Source organism: Bipolaris zeicola (genome assembly GCF_000523435.1).
Source record: "Bipolaris zeicola 26-R-13 unplaced genomic scaffold scaffold_115, whole genome shotgun sequence".
Lineage (NCBI taxonomy): Eukaryota > Fungi > Ascomycota > Dothideomycetes > Pleosporales > Pleosporaceae > Bipolaris > Bipolaris zeicola.
This window is the reverse complement of record NW_006912164.1, coordinates 54,047-77,503: the sequence shown is the minus strand read 5'-3', so window position 1 is coordinate 77,503 and position 23,457 is coordinate 54,047. Positions and strand designations below refer to the sequence as shown.

General features: G+C 52.9%; 9 protein-coding genes across 9 annotated transcripts; 4 read left to right on the top strand and 5 right to left on the bottom strand.

Annotated features, from left to right (window-relative positions):
• Nucleotides 1–409: 409 nt before the first annotated feature.
• Nucleotides 410–2,805, bottom strand: COCCADRAFT_6430 (uncharacterized protein; the record flags this gene model as incomplete). The annotated part of the gene is made up of 5 exons (XM_007715751.1): nt 410–1,164; nt 1,215–1,798; nt 1,849–2,205; nt 2,256–2,368; nt 2,419–2,805. The coding sequence occupies 5 exons, from the start codon at nt 2,803–2,805 to the stop codon at nt 410–412; spliced, it is 2,196 nt and encodes a 731-aa protein (XP_007713941.1).
• A 223-nt stretch (nt 2,806–3,028) lies between these two features.
• On the top strand, nt 3,029–3,915 carry COCCADRAFT_27604 (uncharacterized protein; the record flags this gene model as incomplete). The annotated part of the gene is made up of 4 exons (XM_007715756.1): nt 3,029–3,058; nt 3,322–3,584; nt 3,670–3,748; nt 3,784–3,915. 4 exons carry the CDS (start codon nt 3,029–3,031, stop codon nt 3,913–3,915), a joined length of 504 nt encoding a protein of 167 aa, XP_007713946.1.
• A 1,683-nt stretch (nt 3,916–5,598) lies between these two features.
• COCCADRAFT_100511 (uncharacterized protein) lies at nt 5,599–7,173 on the top strand (the record flags this gene model as incomplete). The annotated part of the gene is made up of 3 exons (XM_007715776.1): nt 5,599–5,677; nt 5,762–5,914; nt 5,969–7,173. The coding sequence occupies 3 exons, from the start codon at nt 5,599–5,601 to the stop codon at nt 7,171–7,173; spliced, it is 1,437 nt and encodes a 478-aa protein (XP_007713966.1).
• A 3,900-nt stretch (nt 7,174–11,073) lies between these two features.
• Nucleotides 11,074–12,332, bottom strand: COCCADRAFT_27602 (uncharacterized protein; the record flags this gene model as incomplete). Its single annotated transcript, XM_007715755.1, has 2 exons — nt 11,074–12,149; nt 12,179–12,332. The coding sequence occupies 2 exons, from the start codon at nt 12,330–12,332 to the stop codon at nt 11,074–11,076; spliced, it is 1,230 nt and encodes a 409-aa protein (XP_007713945.1).
• A 930-nt stretch (nt 12,333–13,262) lies between these two features.
• Nucleotides 13,263–15,245, bottom strand: COCCADRAFT_100486 (uncharacterized protein; the record flags this gene model as incomplete). Its single annotated transcript, XM_007715775.1, has 1 exon — nt 13,263–15,245. One exon carries the CDS (start codon nt 15,243–15,245, stop codon nt 13,263–13,265), a length of 1,983 nt encoding a protein of 660 aa, XP_007713965.1.
• Nucleotides 15,246–15,889: 644 nt separating this feature from the next.
• On the top strand, nt 15,890–16,217 carry COCCADRAFT_6426 (uncharacterized protein; the record flags this gene model as incomplete). Its single annotated transcript, XM_007715750.1, has 2 exons — nt 15,890–15,900; nt 15,950–16,217. 2 exons carry the CDS (start codon nt 15,890–15,892, stop codon nt 16,215–16,217), a joined length of 279 nt encoding a protein of 92 aa, XP_007713940.1.
• Nucleotides 16,218–17,088: 871 nt separating this feature from the next.
• Nucleotides 17,089–17,253, bottom strand: COCCADRAFT_100544 (uncharacterized protein; the record flags this gene model as incomplete). Its single annotated transcript, XM_007715774.1, has 1 exon — nt 17,089–17,253. One exon carries the CDS (start codon nt 17,251–17,253, stop codon nt 17,089–17,091), a length of 165 nt encoding a protein of 54 aa, XP_007713964.1.
• Nucleotides 17,254–18,384: 1,131 nt separating this feature from the next.
• Nucleotides 18,385–19,868, bottom strand: COCCADRAFT_100490 (uncharacterized protein; the record flags this gene model as incomplete). The annotated part of the gene is made up of 3 exons (XM_007715773.1): nt 18,385–19,560; nt 19,611–19,776; nt 19,831–19,868. 3 exons carry the CDS (start codon nt 19,866–19,868, stop codon nt 18,385–18,387), a joined length of 1,380 nt encoding a protein of 459 aa, XP_007713963.1.
• A 777-nt stretch (nt 19,869–20,645) lies between these two features.
• Nucleotides 20,646–23,387, top strand: COCCADRAFT_100506 (uncharacterized protein; the record flags this gene model as incomplete). Its single annotated transcript, XM_007715772.1, has 3 exons — nt 20,646–20,911; nt 20,964–23,304; nt 23,355–23,387. The coding sequence occupies 3 exons, from the start codon at nt 20,646–20,648 to the stop codon at nt 23,385–23,387; spliced, it is 2,640 nt and encodes an 879-aa protein (XP_007713962.1).
• Between the last annotated feature and the right edge of the window lie 70 nt (nt 23,388–23,457).

The following is a 23,457-nucleotide window of genomic DNA, read 5'->3' as shown; positions in this document are numbered from 1 at the left end:
GGGGGGGGGGGGGGGGGGGGGGGGGGGGGGGGGGGGGGGTTCAACAGGGAAGATAGTTTAGAGGGGCGAGTTTAATATGCAGCTGGCACCGCCGTAAACATGATGAAAGATGTAACCATTTGTGTAAATGCGAAACAACCCAATCCTGATTTTTAATTTCATATGTATGGGAATATAAATTCGTTACACCGAAAACCAGAATTATTGTAAGCGTACCTTTTTTTTGGCCTCATGTCACTTTACGGCACACACATACATGCTCACATACTCGACGCAATAATTATAGCCATTATTGTGTTCAACAAAATAGGGTTTTCAGGAAAAAAAAACGTTTGGGGGGTATATTATTGACATGAAAATCAAAAGGTTAGAAAAACATCTACTTCCTACTCATAACAAATCAAAAAGCCTAGTGGAACAGATCTTGTGCTGCGGCAGCAGTTGCTTGAGCCTGTGCTTTGGCTGCCTCGTTGGCAGCAGCCATGGCGGCAGAAAGGTCATTGTCTACTTTCTGCTGCGACGAGCTTCCCGGACGAGTCTCGCCGGTACCTTCACGCTCGCCTACTGCGGCTGCGGCGAGGTGCTGAAGGCCGGCCATGTTGGGTTCGAGCTGGGGACTGGCTTGTTCTGGGCCGTTGAAGGGGGGTGTAGAAGCCTTCTTTTGATGGAGTAGATCCCTGATGGCAGTTTCCCAGCCTAGGCCGTCGGAGCTACGATGGATGATCTGACCGTTAGATAGAGCATCGCTCATTTCTTTGATGCTGGATTGCGCGTCTACTTGAGTCTCGACTCGGTCGGACAATTCGGTGAGCGAGGTCGCTACTAGTGCGGCAAATATGTGGTGCAATGGAGTTATTGCACCGCTCTTCAGGTTGTTGAGAAGCTCTTGGGTAGCATGAAGGACCTCTACAGAAGGAATGTTTTGCAAGGAAAGCCTGGCTATGAACACTCGCAGATACTGATATGCTAGATGAGGAGGTGAGTTTCGCGTCAGGCTGGTTAGATCAATCGATTGCTTGAGTTCATCCAGCAGCGCATTAAGGTACTCTGATTCGGGATTCCCAGGTTTGAGCGCAGAAAAGACAAAGGGGGCTGACGAGTCAACATTCGGTATGCTGCCTGCGCGGTTCACGTACGCTATCCGACCTACGATTTGAGCGGCACCTATTCAAGGTTAGTAGTGTTTGGTCATAAAAGAATAGACTTGTACTAACGAGCAAGGTAGTAGCCGACTTCGCCAAGTGCCGTATAATCATCCTTGGAAAGAGTCCCACTGTATCGTCGAATCATCATATCCTTGGAACGGCTTGACGCGTGAAATCGATCTAGTATCAGGGAAGTCCAGTAGACACGTCGCGCTGTGTGGTAGATCTCAACGTCTTGCTCTTTGATCGTCGTCAGGGTCCGCGCATCATTGATACCGGCGTCGGCAATGGAGGCTGAAATTCTAGCCAGCAATCCTGTTGTGCTTCCAACAATACCCGGACCAGGTCGGTCAGACGCGGCAGCAAGTAAAATCATTGACTGGCAGTATACTAGGTGATTATAAAACTGCCGCGAGCTGTCCGAGTCATGCAAGCAGTAGCTAGCTGCGTCAACAGAAGTAAAGCATTGTTGGAGCAGCTGGTTGAGATTGATCTCGAGAGGTGGTAAGGCCTTTGAAGCGAGTGAACGGATGCAACCTTCCAATGCCATGAAAAAAGTCTCTCGCAACTTGGATGGACAGTTGGTAAGCCGATTCAGTTGCGACTCATGGTGGGGCAAAACTGGCAACGTGGGGTGTATGATGTTATAGTACCTAGGGCATGGTCAGCACAGGCCATTTCAAAGCGCAAGGAGCCCACCTACGCCTTAAGGGTCTCTTCGTTGGAGCCAGTGATCAGACTTCCACCCAAGTTCATATCACCAAACGAGGTGCGGCGATTGCCATTAAGGGATGATTCTTGATCGCCTAGAGCAGGCAAACCGTGCGTATCCATGGGGCCATTGGACCGGTCGGGAGCAGTCCAATTCGGTCGGCTGAAGGCTTCGTGGAAGCCCTCGGTCATGGAATGGGTTCGCTGGCGCTTGAACTGGGGCGGGCTCTGTGTGTCTGGGAACGTCTGATCTCCCATGGATCCAAAATCAAACGTATGCGTAGGGTTGGGAGGGTGGTGGATTTGGCTTTCGAGCGAGTTGAGTCGGTCTGCGAGCTCTTTGATGTAACTAGACACTGTCAGCATGCTCACCAACAGACGGAGTGGTGGGCAGCATACCCTTTGCTGGGGCCACGCTTCATAGGCTGTCGGCTAAACTGACATCGTGCTCCTGTCCTCTTGCAACTAGAGCACGCCTCGGGACCATTTTCACTGGTTGCGTCGCATCGAATCTACTCGAGGTAAGCAGCAGCCATGGACGTGCGGGCCGGGAGTGGCGCACCTTCTTTCGACGGCATTCGTCGCAGGCGCGTGAGACCTTTGAACGCTTGCGGGTAGGGTCGTTGGGGTCGAAGTGGTCGTGATGGCCCTCCAAGCTCATGACGTGTTGGGCCATTTGCTGTGGAGAGTGCGTCGGACGGGCCGGGCCCTGAAAGTGCGGATGCGCAGCCATTGCCGGGCCCATGTGCGCCATCTGCTGGTACTGGGGTTGCTGGGGGCCAGGTGGATGCATCATGTCTCCTCCTTCACGCAGCTGTTGCAGATTTTCTTGCAGACGCAGCTCGGGATCCGTCAACTGGTGCTGGGGCGCTGGTGGTGTGCCATTCTGGTTCGCGTATTGGCCTGGCCCTCCGCCCATCTGCGCGTCGGGATCCGCGTAGCCAGCCATGTTTGGAGCGCGTCGTATGGAGAATGGCAATCAGGTGGTGCAGTTGTAGGGTTTTCTGGATACAGCTACTAAAATTGAGTACGCGATCGCGCGCAGGGCGGGTGGATGCTGTTGTCAGTCAAGAGAAACGGACGGTTCAGAAGCGACCGAGGGAAGTTGTGCGAGCTTTGCGATTTTTGCGCTAGCGTGAACCATGGCATGAGGGCAGAGGTTCTGGTTAAACATGTCGAGGGACGGCAACAACATGATTTTGGTGGGTGGAGCATACAAGGACAATTGGCACGTCTTTTGCCCGCTGTGTTGCTCGGAAGCTACTGGCTGGGTTGGTGACGATGTGGTCGCTGTTCGGATTATCTCTTCCACCGTCCGGGACGGCGACTGGAAGCACCAGGCTCGGCCATTGTTTGGAGAAGGGCCAAAAGTTTGGCCCGTCAGCGGATGCTGCCGGCCAAGACTACGATTACTGAGCACATGACTGCATTTGCTAACAAGTCATTTTGATGAGGACTCGAGTAGCCAAGGGGGGGGGGCAATGGCAAGGCTCACGGCGCGCTATTCGCACGGTCATGTGTGCTAGTTAGAGACTTCGCGGCGGACGGAGAGAAGGAGAGAAAGTTTGGCGCAATGGCAATTCAGAACACGAGTTTGAGCAGCCATTGCGGACCGAGTGCAGGTTGGCGATTGAAGCCGGTGTCAAGACGGACGATTACAGGTGACCGTGCAGAGCAATGGTGTCGAGATAGTTCGGCGTCTAGAGCAGGCGTAGATCGAGGGGGCAGGTGGGTTGAAGGGTGGGCAAGCTAGGGCGGGATAGTACGCACATGGATGCACATGTCAATTAATCACATAGATGGATGAAGACAGTCAGCCAGCCAGCGAGACCGACAGAGGGAGATGGAGTGCAGCTTGGACCCCAGGCTTTTTTAGAAGAGGACCGTGTCCGGTAAGTGGCGAAGTATGGCAATTGTACTTGGACAGAGGGTTGGGATGGCTACAGGACGTGGCTCTGTTGGCCCTGCCTTTCTCGGAGGCACACAGCAAGGGCAGACGGCTCCGACATGGGCCCAGGGCAAGCACGGCCCACCGGCTGTCTACACCGCACTTACTTAGAATATGTACTACGTATGTGTACTATACATGTGCTCCATGGACGGGCCGTCGACACTGGAGCAAAGCTTCAAAGCGACCGGACGATGGCCTAGTCGATTCGATGCCGAGGCACGAGGGGTGGATGGGTGGGTGCAGGTGCAGGTGCAGGTGCACAGGGAGGCAGTCAGGGTGGCCACGCCCCCCTCCAATTCACCTACTCAAATCCATGCGCCCGTATATAAAGTGTACAATACAGAGATACATTGGGGGTTTTGTTTCATGGAGCGCACAGCCTGTCACGTGCAAGCAGCCGGTTGATGGTAAGTAATTGTGCTAATTAATTCAAGGGCAATTTGCGGCCTCGCGTCCGTGGCAGGGCTGGCTGGCGGCATGGGACAGCCATGGAGATGGGCGCATGCATAGCTGGTGACAGGCAATGTACCTGTGTGAGACGAGGAGAGCGAGGACGTGTAGTATAGTGGATAGAGATAAGTAGGTACAGGTTGGAATCCATGGCAGGCCCTGGGGGGAGACGACGGGGAGCAGCCAATGGCGGGGGAGCCATGAGCGGCAAGGGAAACAGGCTGACTCGACAAGCGAACAGCCTCCGCCGTGAAACAGGCGGTGCGTGGAGTGCCGCATAATTCATTCGACAAGGCGGCTGACGAGGGGCCAGCGCAGCACGAAGGGGGAGGGGGGGGGGACGCGTCGTCAGATGGCCGACCGAGGGGGAGGGACAAGGTCCGGTGCGTTGTGGCGGCCATGGAGCGCCTAAGCAGCAGCTGCAGGTCATGGTCCCAGGACGGCAGCATAGTAGTAGGCACAGGCGTACTTACTGTAGGGGCACATGGATGATGGCCTGCGCCGGGATGCGGTGAGAGGCATGGCGGTGTTGGCTTGTTGGCTGGCTCGCTGGCTCGCTGGCCACCTGCTGGGTTGCATGCAGACAGGCAGGACGAGGAGGAGGAGACGAGTAGGTACATGTACTAGCAGCTAGCAGCAAGTGCAAGCAGCAACACAGGGCCAGAAGGGTGCACAGGGTGTGATCCTGGCGCTAAGCCCCTTCCGGCCACAACTGCCCGCCGTCGCCATGGCTGATCGCGCCTGCAGATTCGAGCACGCAGCGTCGCAAAGGCCCGAGCGCCCTTGCCGATGACGCTAAGCTCCACAGCCAATTACACGCTCCACAGCCCCGTGTGCCTCTGCTCTTAACCTGTTGCTCCCGCTCTCTCTCTGCTCTCTCACCACTATCGTCCCCCAACAACACCATACAGTACACTGGTCTGGTCGTACCCAAGGAGCCCCGTCTAACGCTTTCGGCCAGCGCCTCCTGCGCTCGGTTCCCCTCTGATACTCTCCCTCTCTCCACTCTCCACTCTCCTCTCTCTCCATCCTGTCGTCCTCCGGTCCTATCCACGGCGTTCACGGTCCTCGTCCAACTTCCCTTGACCAAGATACCCTCTGGCGTTTGAATTAGCTCTTCTGCTCTTCGTCTTATTCGTTGCCTTCTCCTTGTTCCTCTTCTCCCTCGGCTGCATCGCTGCCTTTCTCGCCTCGGCACGCCGGCGCCACCCGCTGCCTGTTGCGCTGCCGTTTGTTTCTGTACATCATTTTCGAGCCCCTTGGCACTTTTGCGCTTCACCCACTACTCGGCTATTCCCAGCCCACTGCCACGACCGCTCTCGGCCGTAACCACTCTCCGGTATGCCTGTTATCGATGGCGAAAAATGGGCTTGCTCATCCTGCATCAAGGGTCACCGAGTAAGCGGTTGCAATCACACGGGTATGCACATCCACACTCGCTTCCATCTGCGACACAACCCTGTGTCTCGACACTCCGCGCTAACACCCTGCCCCCCCCTTACAGATCGTGATCTCCACCATATCAACCCCAAGGGCCGTCCGGTCAAGCAATGCGAACACTGTCGCGGTGCGCGCAAGTCCAAGTCCCACCACGCCAAATGCGACTGTGGCGACAAGAAGGACAAGGACTCGCACAAGGACAAAAGCGAGGCGAAGAGTGAGCTCATAGCTGGCTTGGCCGTCCTCGAATGTTTCTGACCTTTACTTTTAGCCCACGACAACCGATGCCAGTGCCATTCGGGTGGAAAATGCCTGTGCGGCACCAAGAAGGATGACCTTGATCTCAAGGTGGATACCTCCCGCCAGACTCTCCACGACGCCCGTGCCAAGCCCAAACTGACTGGCACCCACTCGGAAAGCCATCTGACTGTCTTTGCAAACGGCCACCACAAGCCTTGCCATCGCAACAACAACACTGCCCATGTGTCCGGAATGCCCTACAAGATTCCGCGTCCACACACCCTGCACGGCCACTCGGCTTTTGCTGCTTTGGCGCAAGACAATCATGCTCGCCCCCAGCCAGACGTCCAGACGCAACGATCCATGGATACCCTGTCGCTGTCCAACAACGAGTTTCATGCCATGTTTGGCTCTACGCAGCGATGTGCCGACAAGCCTCCCGTCGCAAGCGCAAGCACCAGTCTCGACGCCTTCGCTTTCAACGACATGTTCAGTAATCAGGTTGGTATGTTTGCTCAGGGCGGTGATTCTCCCGACAGCAACGTCAGCGATACGTTTTCCAACCAGCAGTGGCCCTGGATGACCAATACAATGACGCCCGTCACTGGCGCATTTGCAATGGGTAGCCTGTCAACGTCGCCTTCGCAAGATTGTCTCCCAAACCTAGACAAGGACTGGGCTGGCTTTGACCCGCTGTGGTCTGCAACAGACCTCCCACTGGATCCAAGCAAGTTCAACGACGAACTGGCCCAGCCGACATCGCACAGCGGAGAGTCCAAGCAAAGCGGTCCAGGCCTTACTGTGGCTTCGTCTACGCATTCTGAAATTGGCGAGGGTGGCTTGTTTGGTGACGTCGACTTCAAACCCCCCCAGTCGGCAGCCAGCGAGTCGCTGTTCTGGGAAGATACTCCTGCGTATCGCTTCAACCCCTCGGTGCCCAGTGAACCCGTCAACGTGCCCGTGTCCATGGCCGCAGCTACTTCGGCTCCAATGACCAACATGCTTGGGTTTGAGTCGCTGTATGCCAAGAGCATTGCTGCTGCACCCGCAACGATGACGAGCACGGCTTCGTCGGACTTTGCCGAGGCTGGCGCAATGCAAATGGGCAGCCATTATGAAAGCGGGCTTCCCGTAGACCCGTGGCAACTAGACCAGAGCAATGGTGCATTCAGTGCCATGAGCAACAATGTTGACATGTCATGTTTTGCCAATAACAACAACAACAATTGGTTCTAGACGCCTGCGAAGGAACAGTCAGCCCATGTTGGCTGACTGTTTCTTTTGATGACGCCATGACTGATGACGCTGCTGGTGCGCAATGATACCAAGGCCTAGGCAATGTCTATCCCTACCTTCTTTTTTGGCCCTTGTGGCCGTGCTCTTTGGACCCTTTATGGTCGCCTGTGTATAGTTTTCTGACCTGGCGTACACCCTGTGCTTTGATCTCCGTTTGACATTGCTTATAGACGATGAACTTCAAGCATTGCCTTTTTTGGTGGGAAACTTGGTGGTGGAACAAGCATGCAAGCGCAAGCATTAGTACATACACTGGGGAGGCGGGTGGTTTTACTGCATTTTTTGGGTTTTCTTCTTTTCTGTTGCTGGTGGCATTTTCGTTTTACAAAAGTATAGACACTGGCCCTTGGACGAGGCACCGCTGGGCCCTTTGAAGAATTTACATAGAGCATAGTCCAATAACAGTCTCCATGCACGTTATGCGCGCTTGGCTGGTGTATGTGTGTGTGTGTGTGTGTGTGTGTGTGTGTGAAGTGATGGCCGGGAGACGTTTGCCAAAGAGTGGTTGCTCTAGAGCAAAGACGGGGCTGGGTGACATTGTCGGGGGCTGCAGGGCGTATGCCACCTTGTCGCTGCACGGCTATGAGGTTCGCCGGTCTTCCCCTCTCTACCAATACCTGCCCTGCATGCCAAACGCGGGACAGACGCAAGCCAAGTACACGCAGAGATTTTTGCTGACCTGGATCGATGAATCGGTCAAGCTGCGTGCGCTAAACAACGCCCATCGCGGCTGGCAGAGGTTGCAGAGGTCGCAGGCAGGTGATAGTTGGACGCAGCGCACTCAACCGCAGTAGCAGCACCACCACCATCGACAAGAGCAGCACCATGTGCCACGGGCGCTTTTAGGCTGTCAAGGCTGATCAGCACCTCAAGGACATGGTGTCGTGCCAGAAGGGTAACCGCTTACGGCGACAGGACAGGACTTCGCTGAGCGCGGCTGGCAAAGATCCGAGGATGAGGTAGTCAGAGCGGCACAATCACGGCACCAGCACAGCCCACTCACCACCCCACGACTGACGCGCTCACTCACCATCCGACGCCCGCTGCATGAGTAGCCACAAGGCACAGAGGATCATGTTGCACATGGCCCCCTCCCCCCTCCCCTCCCCAGACATACGCTGCTGTTTCGTCGGGCCTAAAGGACCGACCGCCTGAGCCACTCCATCGTCAACATCTTACATGCATCATCGTCTCTGGCAACTCGAACAGGAACTATTCCTGCGAACCCCAAACAGCAAATCCCAAACAGCAAATGACTAAAAAGCAATGACCTTCTTGTTCCTGATATAGTTCCCAGTCAACCGAGAGAAGCGAACCGCGTGGGTAGTTGCGCCTTAAGCAAAAGGACAAGCGTTCCAATGGCGAAAATCACTCATGCAAAAAAGGAACCCACCTGGACAGCATTTCTCTAGCCGCGACGGACACGCCCGCTCACCACACACTGCCTGTTTTGTGGGGGTGCGAGAAACAGTGCGCATCCCAAATGCTTGTTTGCATGGCTGTCGACATCCCTCGGCCCTGGTGGAATTGAGGCGAGGCAAAGGGAAAGGCTACAAGTTGCCGTTTTGCTTACCAGCGCCTGAACAGGTAGTGGCAGCGGCCATTGACCCAGAAAAAAACTGAGCCCACCCACCCTCATCGTCATCCATCATCGTACCGACATCATCCCGTTGCCCACCTGTCCACACACACACACACACACACACACACACACACACACACACACACACACACACCACCGAAAGTAAACAGCCCCAGGAATCGCTGTGCCTATTGAACAACCTTCAGATTATCCTTCTTGTTTCATCTACATACATACCTCCAACCCTTGAACTTGTCACACTTGCCCATTTCCCTCTTTGAGCTTGTCTCTGTTGTCGGAGAATACTCCTAGTTCCAACCCTTCTCTCTAGCTCATACTAATTCTCCTCCAAACACAACCTGAAAAAATTACCTGAAATACAATCGTCCACCGCCTCGCGGTGCTGGTGTGTTGCGCAGACCCCCACCCACCCTTGTCCAATCGCTACTGATCGGACCCTTGCTCGGCACCTCTCTCTCTTTTACGTGCCAGAAAAATGCCCTTGTGTCTAGTCGATCACGAGTCCCTGGATTTCCCAAAACCCGGCCTTTTTTCTTTTTCTTTTGGGATCATCGTTGCAACACGACGAGCACACGTGCACACTCGCAACTTCTGAAGCGGTAATACAGCCGTCAGTGAGGCGGGTATGATGTCAAAGGTTGTGTAAAATGAGTGGGGGGTTACGGCGGCGCTGGCTTCGCAATACGCCTGCACCAGCTGACTCGGTTGTTGCTTGCCCTCGACTCTCTGCTTGTAATGCGCTTTGTGCGGTTGGCTGATTTGAACAAGAGTGTTCGCGTTACTCGCTCTCTTTCGGCAGTACTTTGCTCGGCCTGACATTACCTTTCAGGTTTCTTTGCCGTGGGGCCCTGGTATATCGCCCGATGGCCAGGGACCACGCCCCCATCGACTACTGTGGCTTTGAATCGGCATCATCGATGCGTTCGTGTGGCTGCACCGTAGCCATCCGGGGTGGCGCGATGTTGTCTGAGTGGTCAAGGACACGGCCTTGACAGATGCAGCCTTCCGCGTCAGCAAATATGGCTACTACACTACTCACCATACCAACCAGGTCCTGCTTATTCCCCTTTCCTCATCTACTCACATGCTGTCATTCCACCTCTCTCCAGTACAAATTTGCATATCCAGTGACGTTGTGTTTGTTCACATCATGTCACGTACGTATGCCAGGCACATACTGTGTACATACTTCGTATACGCATGTCCGTTACCCACCACACCGGTACTACCCTGCATCATCGGCCATTGCCTTGATTCCTTCCTACATACGTAGTATATGCACCCCATATCTTCCCACTACTTCCCACCATCATCCGAGAAAAAAGAGAACCCCTGACAGGCATACGTTGGCACCCCCAACACGAGCCTTGGATCGTCACTCGTCAGCGCGTATTTACGCACGGAGGTCAGGGTATCGCGCATCTCCGACCCCGCCGCCTTCTCCTTTGGAAAATAAGCATGCATTAGGCGATGTGAACGAATTAACGAACGAACAAATGATCTTCTTTTTTTTTAATGAAATTCAATACTTTCCGATGAAGCCTGATGTTGAGATTTCCACGTAACCAATATTCCCAGCTCGCAGCTGGGGCTCAGTTCTAGTGGGATGTATAGTGTACACATGCTTAGTACTATCTCCGCCGCCCCTCAGTCTCCAAGTCGAATCAGAAAAGAAAATCTCATTGGTACTTTTTTTTTTCCTCCATACTATGACAGTATCAATCTAGATAGATAAAAAGTCTGATGAGAATACATATCGTAAACTTTAAGCTTATACTATACGAAAGTGTACTTCAGCCTCACTTATCTTGAGCTGATGCGATATTATCGCGGAGGTATACCGGCAGAGCAAGACAATAGATAGTACAGGTGGACAATATGTATGGTGAAGTAAATCCTAGCTTTCTTATCTGCTCCATTTTCGTTTTTTCTTCCTTGTTGAATTTTTTCTCAAGAAGAATAGGTACAAAGCCTACATCTAAAAACGACATGAACAAGAAAAAAGAATGCGTGAGATTCTTCCTAATATTACCACAAAACTCTCCATTTCAACATCCTCAAAGAAGACTCATCGGTTCACCTGCTAACACCGCACATATGCCAACAAAAAAAAACGAAAAAGACAAAATCATATAATTACATATACACACCATCTTCCCCCCCTAGTCTTCGTATCCAGAAAAACTATCCCCTCCCCCCAATACATACACCTTCTCCCCTCCCCCCTCCTATAACATCTACCTCGAAGCCTCATCCCCAAAACTATCCTGATACACATACGTCTCCGTCTCCGTCGTCGCCATGGTAACAGGCGCCCCCCAATTAATCGGGTGATACCCACTAAACAAACTATCACCAAGTTGATACCCCGGCTTGCTAAAGTACGATGACATGCGGCCCATGAGGACGGGAGGTGCGGCGTAATCGTCTTCTTCGTAGTAGTATTCGTCGTGGGAGATGGGTGGTTGGTAGGCGGGTTGCGTTTGCCAGTAAGGGGGTGTGGGATCGATGCTGAGACTGGGGTTGCGGCGTGGGGAGGGTAGGGGGGTGGTTTGGGTTGTTGCGTTTGTGTAGGCGGGTTTGGGGGGTGAGGGGTGGCAGCCGCATGTGCAGTGTGAGGGTGAGGGTATGGTGGTGCGTGGTGGTTGGGTGGGAGTCGGTTCTGGTCTGGTGTTTGTGGTCGATGTGGTTTGCGGTTGAGGTGGCATTGTAGGTGTGGTGAGAGGCTCTGTTTGTATGTATTCCTGCTCTTTCTCGAGATTCGACTCAAACTGCCGACCTGCTTGGTTCTTTGGTGATAACTCGTGTTCCTCTTCTTTGACGTTGGGAGCCATGGCACTCCATTGCGAAAGGTAAGAAGGGCGCACTGACTGGCTGGCCTGCCCTTCTACGATTGTATCTCCTAGTAATGATATGTCGGAGTTTGTCCTCGAATTTGTATAGCTTAGACTAGGTGGCCGGCTCGCTCGCTGTGAACTTATCGAACTCGATCTCTTACTCTGCCTCGTCTCGCTCATAACACTGTCGGATCGCACACTTGTTTCTGACAACGGCCGTAAAAACGAGACCGTCCTCGACCTCCTCAGTGCTTGTTTTTCGTGCTTTTCTTCATCGTCTGCTGGCGCTGGTTTCCTAACTTCCGGCTCTTTATACTCTAGCTTTCCATTCTTATCCGACGCAAAGTACTCTTCCCCACGACCAAAAACCACCTGGAGAGAGCCGAAATCGCGTGTTGTACCGTCATTCGGGTATAGCCAGTCTTTCAATGCAGGTGGAAGTCCATAGCCGTCTTGCTGGTGTGAGTACAGAGTTCCTTCTCATCGTCATATCGGTAGCACCCACCTTGTTTGTACTCTCCCCCTTTTGTTTTCCAACAAAGATAATATCGCTCGAATGCACCGAATGCGCAGACAATAAGGTCATCCAAACTATCCGGGTGATTGGGATCTTCAGGTATCTCTCCCAGTCGTTTATACAGCCGTGTCGAGGCGTCCATAGTGTGTTGCTCGTGAGACGCCAAAAATGATGCGTAAGAAATGGCTTGTCGCAACCTGAGGTGTAAATTACAAATATCAAAAAAAATCCAAAAGCACTAGACAGGCTTTCCAGAAGATCCAGCGGAGTTCCAAAGTTTAATCAAAAGGTCCAGTTGGTAGAATGGTCCAGCCAGTTGTCAACCCAGCAAATTGTCCAGTTCAACACCCTTCTCAAAAGTCCGCTAGCCCAACCGACCATAGTTATCATGACTCTCCTATTGATTCCATCATCTTTCTATCAGACCACAAATGCTGCAGCGTACTCTTGGACTCGCATGATACTTTCCTCATCCGCGACGTTGGCCTAAAACGTGCCGGAAGTTCTGAAGCAGTGGCGACATCCTTGTCAGTTTCACATTGCTGGTCGGCGGTCGGGGCCGCTGCGTAAACAGTCGGGTAGACGGTGGGATCCACTCAAGAGCCCATGACAGCAGTTAGCGAGCCTCGAGGTAAAGTGTGCTTCGAGAGGCGAATTTGGTGTTGTGGGTGGATGTTGTGATCGAAGAGCGATGGAAAAACGCGCGGTGTAGGTCCGCTCAAATATACTCACCGTAAATCGCGCATCGGGTACGTGGCACGCCCGCCGATCGCCCCGATTCTGCAAAGTACAGGAAAACTAATATATGACGTCTTTCTTCATGAAAAGGATCGGGAAATATAAGATCATCCGTTGTGGGCAAAGAGATGCTGTGGAAAGGTGCGCGTTGATGGGTGAATAGGGAGACTTTTTGCACCCATTGAACTCGGCGCGCATATATCCCTCATGCGAGATTCTTCTCGGAGAAAATCAAACTACCGAACTTTTTACCGAGACCATTGTTAGAGAAATGGACTTCTCTATGGAATCCAAGAGTACTATACTTAAACTGCACTTTCCGCAACATGCCCATTTACTTCCTTCTCTCGTCCTTCCCTCTTGTATTCGTACTAGCACTTCCCTTATCCTCCAGACTGACCAAGTCATCAATCTCTCTGAACAGCGCAGATGTAGTTTTCCTGCCAACAGTAGCTGATCTTGACCGATTCGGCGCAATAGGAAGAGCAATCTGCCTCCCCGAACTAGACATGTTCCTCTCTCTGCCTACGTACCCTCCACCTATCCGATTACTCATACCCTGGTTACCCTTTCCAGTTGTCATTGTTCGAGCGAGTGATGGGCGACCTGGCCCAGGACCAGATTGCACTGTCGGCCTAGGTGATGGGCGAGCTAAGACAGGTTGCTCTGAAGAAGAGCGCTCCCTTTGCTGTCGAGCTGAGGGGGGTCTCTGGTTCGATGTTTGAGAGGTCGACCTCTTCGCTGAGCTTTGTGAGTTTTGAGATGTTCTGGAGGCTGTGAGCCGCTGTGAAGAAGATGCTCTCACGGGACCAGACACCGCCGGGTCTTCCCTTACAGACAGTGCCCGCTGGCGTGGAGGCGTTATTGGCCGTTCGATGGATGGATTCGGTGCAGGTCTCTCTACTACTGGTTGTTGAGGTCGCATTGCCAATGCCAATGCCTGCTTCGTTTTCGATACCGCCAGAGCCAGAGGTGCTGGGGTGGGAGATGGCTGAGGTCGTACACTGACAGCTACTGCCTCTTCCAATACCTCGCCATCATTTGAATACATGGAAGACGTGTTGCTATTAACACGCGATCTACGTTCATTTGATCGTCCCCGTAATTCGTCTTTTGAATTTTGTGCTGCTGCCATGGCTTCAAATTTCAGGGCTTGTGCCAAAGCTCGTGACCCGCTGTTTCTATTAAGTTTAGGCGTAGTGCGACTCTCTTTTGTAGGCGGGGACTGTGACACTAGGGGAGAAGATTCTGTCTCGATAGGAGGCGCCCGAACTGTGTTATCTGGTGTCGATTGGGGTTGTTCTGGCTCGGAAACAGACTGGCCCGTGACTTGCTGATCGTCGACATCTGGCACATTGGTATCTTGGATGTTAATGACGGGACCAGCAATTGGCTCCTCACTCTTTGCTGTTTCGGGCTTGTTTGTTTCTGCCGCATTCTCAGGCTCTTCCCTTGTCGCTGGAGTGTACGCTGGCGGTGGCGAGGGTGCTCTGAATACCAAGGATTCTATCATAGGGGGCGGGTTCTCAAAGATCGACTTTGGAATCTTCATCGGCCTGTACTTGTACGATTCTTGAGCACCCTCTTCCGATCTCTTCTCACCTCCCACACCAGGATTTGGTACCAATGGCTCTGGAGCAAGCGGCTGGTCTACCGGCGCCTCTTCCTTTGTATCAACAGTTCTTGTTGTTGTTTGGTCTTGCTGTCGTGCATTCGTCTCCTTTTGGAACCTCTTTTCCTTTCGACTCAACTCAATCTCCAACACCCTTGTTCCAGGCTCGAGCTTTGATTTCAGTCCATCGTCGTTGAGGTCAAAGTACAATCCCCATAGACCAGGCGCTTGTTCTACTGCACACCACCCCTCCCAGCCATCGAATGTGAGCCGGCGATCTTGGCGTGTACAATCAAATGGCCCGGTGAGGTTAGGTTGTGCGTCTGCGCGTACACCATACTTGACTTCGCAAGTATCTTTGTCAATATAAACCCAATTCATAATCGGAGCAACATCAGTGATGGTTGTGACAAGGCCTTCGTATTTTGTGTCCGGATAAGGCAAGTAATACCCAGCATATGGGTGTCCAAGCGGGCTTCCATCTTCGGTTCCAGTATCAATCCATAGTTTTCCGTTCCTCAGAACGACCTGTCGCCCGTTGATTTCTCGGCTGCGATTGGATGACTTGACGCATGTTGCGATGAGATTGCAACGACGAGCGCGATGCTCTTCCCTTTTTTCTTTGGATTGGGACTGGCGTATTGCTTCCTGTGAGCCAAGTAGGCCTGGGGCTGTAATCGTTGCTATGAGAATCGAGAGGACCATCTTGGACGTTGTGCGTCCAGTCGGCGGTGTTTGGGGCGGAGTAGAGCGTGGGGGCCTGGCACATTCGCCATGGCTAGTGAACCGCAATCAGCATGGTCTATGCATGCTATTGCTACTGCTTAGCGTATATTGCCTCGCGACTACCATGATCTGATGCTCGTCTGATGAGGAATAACAATGTGCCGGCTGAGACGCGTACGTTGGACCCTTACAACCCCTTGTATGTTTCAGCTTTACACGCGCCACAACCATGGCATGACACGAGCCCAGACTGCTCATGGAACCGCTGTCGATCTTCGCGTCTGGATGCAGAGACTCGTTTGTGCAATCATGCTAGTACGAGACTCGAACGATAGTAGCCCATCTCAAACGCAGGGAGTGCCGCACAAGCGGTTTCGGGGCCTCAACTCAAAGTAGTGCAGCAGAAGATAGGAGAGCTGCTTGTGGTAGTCAGAGGCCTCAGTACATACCCCGTATATAAGGCAAACATATGCCACTCATTAACGGCCAGTACAGTTGACCTGCACCGCCTTCTCCCATTCTACATTCATTCGACAAACGGCCTGGAGCCCATCGAACCTGAGAGTCCTGCATAATCCTTAATACCAACACCACTCTCCCCAACTCTACACTTCAAACCCAACATGTCTACCATGTAAGCAGCATCATGACCAGGGTATTCCGCATGTGCTAACCGGCGTCAGGGAATCCACTATCCGCCCAACAGGCTACGGCTCCGACTCTGAGAGCGATGGTCAAGCATCCGGCGGCCGCAAGGTCTCTGCCAACGTCGGTCCCGTCCCGTCCTCCGCCACACTCAACCGCCCGGCAGGCAACATCATCAAAGGACCCGTAGACGACAACGGAAAGCAAAAGGACGCTGCTTTGTTGATTGGTATCAAGTTGGATCTGGAAGCGGAAATTCATCTGACGGCAAGAATTCGTGGAGACATTACGATTGGATTGTATTGAACTACTTGTAAAATCGGAGGGAAAAAGGTTGACGCAGCCTCGAGGGGACGTGTAAGACATCAGCGATTTGATTTGCAGGACTAGCAGTGGAAATGGTCCACTCATTGGCTACCCCAGCAAGGGACAAGAAATATGAATGATAGAATCTTCTCCAAACCTGTTTGCAACATAAATTGTGCATCGTTGCCTATGTGGCACAAGAAGTGCTGGTATCATAGTGAAGGACATAAAGTTCTGTTCAGATAGTCAGCATCTGCTGTTTGAAGATTGTGAAGCAAATCATCAAGTAAAAGGTGCTGATCAGACTCATGCCCTGTCACAGGCAGTTATCACCATTGCCGTAGCTCGGTAGACCGTCGTGATAAATTGAATGTTCATCTTTTGAGGGAAAGGGGCAAAGACAAGGACCGACATACCATATTCTAAAGTTCATGCTTGCAAGTATGGCAAGATCCTATGCAACCCATCAGTTGCTAATTCTAATCGACATGATATTTAACAAGCAGGTTGTGACTGCGGATCAGACGTGACGGTTCTCGTCGTCGCCGGAGCTTGGACATATGCTTGTCTTTGTTTGTGTCGTTTCATCATTGCAGAAGGGAGTGTGGACGATGAGCGTACCGTGATCATTATGAGGATATAATATCTGGGATCATGTCAGTAAATGCGTCGGTAAAAACAACATAATTAATTGAGAAGACGCGAGTGTGGATCAGTTGACATGAATGGATATATTTTGATTTAAGTCTTCACCGGGCGAACCCGTCGGACTCGTCATCAAGTGTTCATCATTTCGCAGGAATTAACAAGAACAGAGTACGCTTACCAGTTACCTGCTCTGTCATCTCATTGAAGATAGACTATTAGAGCATTAGCCAATGCCCAATTTTGTTCGTACAGCCATGTAAGACATTGAGAAGCAATCAGTTCGGCGAGGTTTCTGAGGCCTGCCATAAAAGGCGTATCCGTCAAGAATTGTCGGAGCCCAGTGCCGTATCATCATTGAATAGGGCGTTTGAAGGGAAGGGTGATGCATACCGACTAGTCTGCGCAACATTCCAGTTAGCAAAAAGATTATGCAAATAGCGGAATGAGTTGAATTTTCGAGTGAAAGAATAATCAGAAACAGCCATAGTTTATCGGCACAGGCAGAAGCCTTGGTCGGTAATTTCCAGCGTGCCGAAGCACAATGATCATCATTGGAACGATTGGGTAGTATGAAGAGAAAGAACGTACCAGAGAGAGCCTAAAGGGCAGATCCTGATTTGCGCGGTACTGCGCAAACAAGCGAATAGCTATGCCCACAGTAGTCGCATTGTGTTAGCTGCTTGTTGGCAGACAGGCTTCTGTTGTTGGTTAGCCATACGCATTCGCTGCGAATGCAAAAAGTATAGGTTAAGCTAGTCGCGTTCAGACTGACGTGCAAGTTTAGGTTTCATTCCCCGTAGGGTCAAAGACTCTAGTTTAATTGGCTTTGTGATTCATCATGAAGATGCAGGATGAAATGAAAAAGGAGTGCAAATACGTACCAAAGCCAGCGCACTCTGGTGGCGGAATTGTTAGATAGTCTGGTTAGCAAGAATCGTGCACAAGCGACAGTTATTGTATCGCAGTGTTGGTAGCCATCGCTGAGTGAAGCGATAGGAATGTGTGTGGAAGAGAGGTTGCAGGCGGATTGAGAAAAGTTGTAGCTCTCGGAGGTTGGAGCTAAATTTTCCGCTCCGCTAGCGCGTCGGTGACTAAGCAAACACCACGCCAACAGCACATGCACTGTACGTAAGCAAGACTGGCTCGTGCACACTTTGGGAAGGAACGCAGTCAAATGCGTCGGAGCAAAAGAGACACAATTCGAGGCAGAAGTAGATCGCATTCTGAGCTAATATGGCATACTAAGTGCATATCTCCTCGTTCCTCCACCATTCCTTCTTCGCACACTCACGTCTACCCCATGTTCATGTCCTTGGACCCACGAACGCCATCTCACGACGCGGGAAGATGCTATCTGGTAACTCGGGTATGTACATGAAGTCGTATCGTAAGATTTGAGAGTCATTAAGCATCGCGCGTACAAAGGCGGCGTGACGTCCGTCTGTACATCCAACTTTGGAAATGGAAAGCACAGGAAGTTGATTAAGCTGCATTCAACAGCAAACAATGCCGTCTTCTTTCATGAGGCAAAGATGCGAACATTGAGGTCCACGCATCCCGTCGCAATCACGCACCGTATGCCCTTTGTGGCGTCCTCATTCTTCTTGCTGGTACCATTTGCTGTGCCATTGGGGGCATCTCCATTGGCAGGTACATCCTTGACAACATTGGGTGCCCATCGCATGCAGCTGACAAAGTGGCCGTGTGCGTCAGTGACTGTCTTGACACATCGGCCTTCTTGCGTGAGATCCCAGCACCGGATGGTCTTATCGTCGCTAGCCGATAGCAAATACTTTCCACCAGGATGGAAGACTAGGGATCGTATCCAGTTGTCGTGGCCTGTCAGTGTTTTGATCAGAGTTCCTCGTCCGTCCCATATCTTTATCGTCTTGTCTCTCGATCCGGTTGCTATGTACTCGGCTGAGCTGCTCAGTGGCGGTGGCTTTTTGAGTCCAGCAAGAGAGGCAAGATTGGCGTACGACACTGGAGGTGCTATGGTGACGCATTCGATTACATGGTCGTGACCTATGAAGGTACATTTCGGTTCGCCCGAGCCGGCATCCCACAGCCGAGCGGTCTGATCGTTACCCGCAGATAATAGCCATCGTCCGTCGAAACTTGGCGCTACATCGCGTACCCAGTCGACATGTCCTCTAATCGTCTTGACGCAATATCCTGTTGTGACGTCCCATATCCGCAATGTCTTATCTCGGGACGCGGAAACAAGCAGGTTGCCAGACGACGGCGAGCCTGCTGCGCCGCTGGGTATGAATCGAATGGCAGAGACGGAGTGGTCATGGCCTGGGAGGGTGCGGATATTCTTGTACTCGTCCGAGGGGTCCCAGAGTTTGATGGTCAGGTCGCTAGAACAAGATGCCAGTAGTGTACCACCTCTTGGGCCACCAAAGTCAACGTCGAGCACGCCCTTTGTGTGCCCCTTGACTGTCCTTTCGAGCTCTCCCAATTCCCAGTCCCAGATTTTGATGGTCGTGTCTTCTGAGCCTGATGCAAGTGAGGAGAAGATGGGGTGGAAGGCCACGCATGTTATCGGGGAGCGATGCGATTGGAGCGTGTGTCGTGCCGGGGCTCGTGGCAGCCAGCTGGTGGGGTCCTGATTTCTTCGGAGAAGCGAGGTGGGAGTTGTGGAGTCGAGTTCGCTCTGGAGGCTCTGGTTGCGCTGCTCAAGTTCCAGGACCTGCAAAAGATGAGCATGAGACTCCAGAGAGCAGACTAGCGCACAGCTACCTTCTTCTGCAAGCGGACTACGCTCGTCCACTTCTTCTCGAGCAGCCCCTCATACTTTTTCCGCGTGGTCTCGTCGAAATTGTCCGAAATGCCGGCTTCCTCGCGGAAAGCCTCTGCGGTCCTTGGCGCATTTATGACGCCCAGATAGGCGACAATGGCCTTGTGCCTGGGGGTGCTGTCAGTTGTGGGCGGTTGTACATGGGCCAGTGCCAACACTCACAACTCCTCTGCTTGGCGGTCTGTAAGTATCGCGCTCATGGCGAAAAGACTAGCTCAAACGCGGCCGTCGCAGAAGCCCACCATCTACTGTGCCGCTGGTTGGGCTGGGTCAGGGCCGTGGGTGCGGAGGGTGTTGGTGGGCGCGGGGGAACGGCGTCGGCGGTGAGCAGGGAACAAAGGCCAGGCGGGGTGGGTTTGTGCGTGTGCTTGGGCGTAGGGCGGGAGTGGGCACAGAGATGGCGCAGGCCGCCACAAAGGGAAGGGGGTGTGAATTGGGGGGAGGGATGGGCGTGTGCGTGTATAGTGGGTAGTAGTATGTGGGCAGAACACGGCGGCGGGTGGTGGGCGGCGGTGTGTATACCACCTGGGCTGCTGAGGGCGAGAGTGCAGGGGGTGGCCGCCAGTGGGAAAGACGTGTTGCTGGATCAACGCCCAATGCACATGCGATTTACATCAGAGCCAGACACCACTTGGACCACGACACACGTCTCTGCTGTTGCTGCACCAGACCACAATCTCCCCACCACATTCGCCCAAACAATCCCCCTCTTGGGTCCCACTGACATCATCCGGTACGTCGTCGGCCGCCGCTCCTTTTTTCCCGACGCTGTCCTGGGCCGCTGCGCAACTATCTATCCGCACCTGGCCCTCTCCCAATGCGCATCCACGCGCACTCTTTCTCCTTCTCCAGCTCTCGCTTTGTCCAGGCTTGCGACTGACTCGTCTAATAGTCTCTCCCCCTTGTCTTCTCCCCATTTCCCTCATACACAAACACACACGCACACAGTACACGCACATAAACAATAATCGCACATCATGGCCGACGAGGAAGATTTCAGCAAGCTGCCGCTGCCCGATCGCTTTGTACACAAGAACTGGAAGGTACGGAAAGAGGGCTACGAAGCCGCCGCCAAAGAATTCAGTCTAGCCGCCAGCGAGTCCGACCCGGTAGTGCGCCAGTTCATAAACGATGCGAGCATATGGAAGGGCGTGGTGGGCGACTCCAACGTCGCCGCACAGCAGGAAGGTCTTGGTGCGCTATGCGCCTTCCTTGACATAGCCGGCCAACAGGGCTGCACACGGTAACATGTCGCGTGCCCTTATACAAGACGCTGTTGCTGACTTGGTGCCTAGGACGCGGAACATCACCATCGCTACAATCGCTGAAAAGGGACTACCGTCAACACGACCAGCAGCAAAGCAAAAGGCACTCGAGGCGCTGATGTTGTATATTGAGACGGACAAGCCAGACCCAGTCATCGAGGAGCTCCTTCCTATACTAGCACACAAGCAACCCAAGGTTATTGCTGCGACATTAGAAGCGTTGACACAAATGTACCATGCCTATGGCTGCAAGACCATGGAACCCAAGTCTGTCCTTAAATCCCTCCCCAAAGTATACGGTCACGCGGATAAGAATGTTCGCGCGAAGGCGCAGGAATTGACAGTCGAGCTTTACCGCTGGCTCAAAGAAGCAATGAAACCACTTTTCTGGAACGATTTGAAGCCCGTGCAGCAGCAGGATCTCGACAAACTCTTCGAAAAGGTCAAAGACGAGCCTCCGCCAAAACAAGAGCGACTACTCCGTTCACAACAGGCCGCAAAAGAAGCAGCAGCCGCAGGTCCAGGCGGGGACGAGGAGGAAGAGGAGGAAGAAGACGCTGCCATTGATCTGGAGCCCGAGTACGAGGCCGTCGATGTATTCGCAAAGATACCCAAGGATTTCTCCGAGAAGCTAGCATCGTCCAAATGGAAAGATCGAAAAGAAACACTCGACGAGGTTCAGAAGGCGCTCGACCACCCTCGCATCGCCGAGGGCCCCTTTGACGAATTGATACGTGGGTTTGCAAAGAGTATGAAAGACGCAAATATTGCTGTAGTCATCACAGCCGCCAACTGCGTTGAGCTACTTGCAAAGGGTTTGAAGAAGAGTTTCGCCAAGTACCGCAAGGATGTAATGAACGCTATGATGGAACGATTGAAGGAAAAGAAACAGACTGTCACCGATGCCATTGGAGCCGCCCTTGATGCATCTTTTGCTTCGACAAGTTTTCAGGAGTGTCTTGAAGAGATTCTAGAGTTTCTGAAGCACAAGAACCCTCAGGTCAAGCTAGAATCCTCTAGGTTCCTGATCCGATGTTTAAAGAATACTCGCGAAGCACCAACACCAGAACAAGCCAAAGCCATCGCAGAGGCTTCTACAAAGCTCCTCACAGAGTCACAAGAAGTACAGCGATCCGCTGGTGCCGAGGCACTGGGCACGCTCTGGAAAATCATGGGAGATCGCATCATGAATGCTCACCTTGATGGGTTGGACGATATCCGCAAAGCCAAGATCAAGGAATTCCACGATGCTGCCGAAGTGAAGACCAAGTACAAACCAAAAACCGCCCCTGCTCCCAAGCCTGCAGCTCCCGCGCCTACGAAGAAGCCTGTGGGTAAGCGACCAGCACCCGGTGGTGTGAAGAAGGCCGCTCCGGCAGCCAAAGCTCCTCCGCCTCCGCCTGTCGAAGAGCCCGCTGCGCCACTTGAACCAAAGCCAACTTCAAGACCGGCGCCGCCCAAGTTGGGTGCCAAGCCTGGTGCATCAAGACTGGGGGGATTGAAGAAACCAGGTCTCGCAGCACCCTCGCCACGAAAATCAGCGCCATCGCCTCCACCGCCGGAAGAAGAAGAAGCACCACAGCCGCAACCCAAGTTTGGCGCGGGCCGTGGTCTTGCGGGCCGTCCCTTGGGAAAACCTGCTGCTGAGCCTACTGCAGCCCCTGTCTATCAGGCCCCCACCGGACTGAGTCTAGTCGAACGGGCTGAGCTTGATGAGCTCCGTGCCGAAGTTGAGCGAATTCGAAGGCAATATGAAGAATTGCGGGCGGAGCGAACTAAGCTTTCGTCGCAAATTTTTGAGCTCCAAAATCAAAATGCCCAGCTAATCGAAGACCACACACGCGACGTGCTTTCTATCAAGGCCAAGGAAACACAGCTTGTCCGTGCCCGCTCGGACTTTGAAGCATCTGAGCAGACTGTTCAATTCCAGCGCCGGGAAATCGATCGATTGAAGCGCGAGCTCAGTCGCCAAGTGCGAGTGTCTTCTCCACCGCCAGCAGATGTGGTTGATCATATCTACTCAGACAATGGCAATGGGGGACAGTTTGGGGACTCTGGATATGGCAGCCGGGCCATGCATCCGAGAAGAGACAGGAGTTTTGCTGGCGGGCCAAACAGTCCAGGGGGTGATGGTAAGGAGAACTTCGACACGCTGTCGCAGCCGAGCAGTAATTTGAGTGGTAAACTGAGTCCCCGAGCAGATGCCGCTTCTGGCAAGTCATCTCTATCATCACGTGGCGGCGACCGCATCAGCTCTGGCGAGAATGGCGGCGGATTCCGATCGAGCTCACAGGCTGCCTCGGGAGCAGAGAGCTGGAAGCGTGCTGCAGAGGTGACTCAAAACTTGAAGCAGAGGATAGAAATGATGAAGGTAAGTTGGCAATCTCGGTTTGTGTGTAATGGAGCTGACAGCAGGTACAGGCTAAACAGGGGATCGGACGCCCACAAGGCTAATAATGGCGATATGGTTTGCGGCCTTTGCATTGATGAGATGGATTGGGTATTAGGCGAAGGGGTTCGGTTG